At 43.0% G+C, this 1,610-nt stretch overlaps 1 protein-coding gene across 1 annotated transcript; it reads left to right on the top strand.

The window, feature by feature from the left end:
* Positions 1–96: 96 nt before the first annotated feature.
* Positions 97–655, top strand: LOC111668459 (GDNF family receptor alpha-4-like; the record flags this gene model as incomplete). Its single annotated transcript, XM_023424542.2, has 2 exons — positions 97–195; positions 286–655. Coding segments are annotated over exons 1-2 (398 nt in total), but the record flags the coding sequence as incomplete, so codon positions are not given.
* Between the last annotated feature and the right edge of the window lie 955 nt (positions 656–1,610).

Raw genomic sequence — 1,610 nt, 5'->3', positions numbered from 1 at the left:
TGTGTGTGTGTGTGTGTGTGTGTGTGTGTGTGTGTGTGCGTGTGTGTTTTAATCTCAACTGCATAATTCATGTTATAACTTCACTATGCTTGTGTTTTTTAGCATATGATGAGTATGAGGTGTCTCCATATGAAGAACTGGAGTTAAATCTGGTGAGAAACATTGAGATGTCACGTATGGCCTCCATCATGGCAGGTAGAGCACTACTCTTACTCTTACTCATTTGGAACACGAATGAAATATAAGTTTATTTCTTGATATACATTACTCCGTTTACCCTCTCAGCTTCCACTCTATCTGTGGATGGCCAAAACCAGTGTCTGAAGGCAGCTCAGGACTGTGGCCTGTATGAGAAATGTGGCTCCCTGCGATCAGAATATGTCGTGGCCTGCACCAAGCGAGCAACAGTCTCCGAGAACAACTGTAACCGGCAGAAATGCCACAGAGCCCTGCGGCGCTTCCTTGAGCGCGTGCCAGAGGAGTACAGCTTCGCTCTGCTCTTCTGTCCCTGCTCTGACACCTTGTGTGGGGAGCGCCGGAGGAAAACCATCGTCCCGTCATGTTCCTATGAGGAGAATGGCAGAGGGGAGGAAAGGGTGGGCAAGCCTAACTGCCTCAGCCTGCAGAACTATTGCTCCAGAGATGAGCTGTGTAGGTAAGACGGGTGCAAGACCTCAAGTGTCCCTAATAGGTTTTGTACCTTAGACCAACACAGAATAGAAGAAATGCAGGTTGAACAATGCATAAGGTGTAAAGCATCAGAAAATGAATCACAGATACTACAAAAATAACCACAGTGAATGACTCTGCTCCCTATTCAATGCAGCCAACAAGAACAGCAACACTACAGGCACAATGTTGAGGCTTTGACCACTAGCTGCAGTATTATGAGCAAGCCCCATTTGGTTTGTATCACATATAGAGCCACAACTGACAAACAATCATTTTCACCATAGATTCACCTATTGATTATTTTCTAGACTAATCTATACAACATGAAAAAATGGTGAAATATGCCCATCCAAATCTAACATAACCCAAAGTGACACATTCATATAGTCTATAGTCTAAAATCCAAAGATATTCAGTTTACTGAATTATAAGACAAGGGAAAGCAGCAAACTGTCACATTTAAGAAGCTGGAATCACCAAATGCATTTGGGGTATTTGCTTGAAAAATAACTTAGTTATCAAAATAGATGCTGATCAAGTCTTATCAACTAATCCTCTTAACAGCTCACACACAAACATGCACACGTGCGAGCGTGCTAGCAACATAATACACATGCCACCTGATTAGAGTGGACAGTAATGTAAATTAGTTTCACGATATCCCACCGTGTGTGTCCGTAACACACCAAAAAAAAGCAGCAGTTTACCAGCAAATGTAGAGAAGAAAACGACTAACCGATGTTAACATGGATCCAACATATGAAGGTGTCAAAGTATTGACAAGTCACCTTTTGAGCAAGTAAAATACATTCAACAGGTTTGTTAGGTCTTTGGCCTCAGAACCCAGCTGCTTTTGGCCCGTGATAAGTGGCCATGTAACCATGACGACACAATCCAGGATGTCCTGAAAACAACAGAGTCAGTGGAGGACAGGATCG

The sequence above is a fragment of the Seriola lalandi genome, unplaced genomic scaffold (assembly GCF_002814215.2).
Source record: "Seriola lalandi dorsalis isolate HSWRI2012SDOR001 ecotype SW California unplaced genomic scaffold, Sedor1 jcf7180002004087, whole genome shotgun sequence".
NCBI lineage: Eukaryota > Metazoa > Chordata > Actinopteri > Carangiformes > Carangidae > Seriola > Seriola lalandi.
This window is presented reverse-complemented; position numbering and strand designations above follow the sequence as displayed.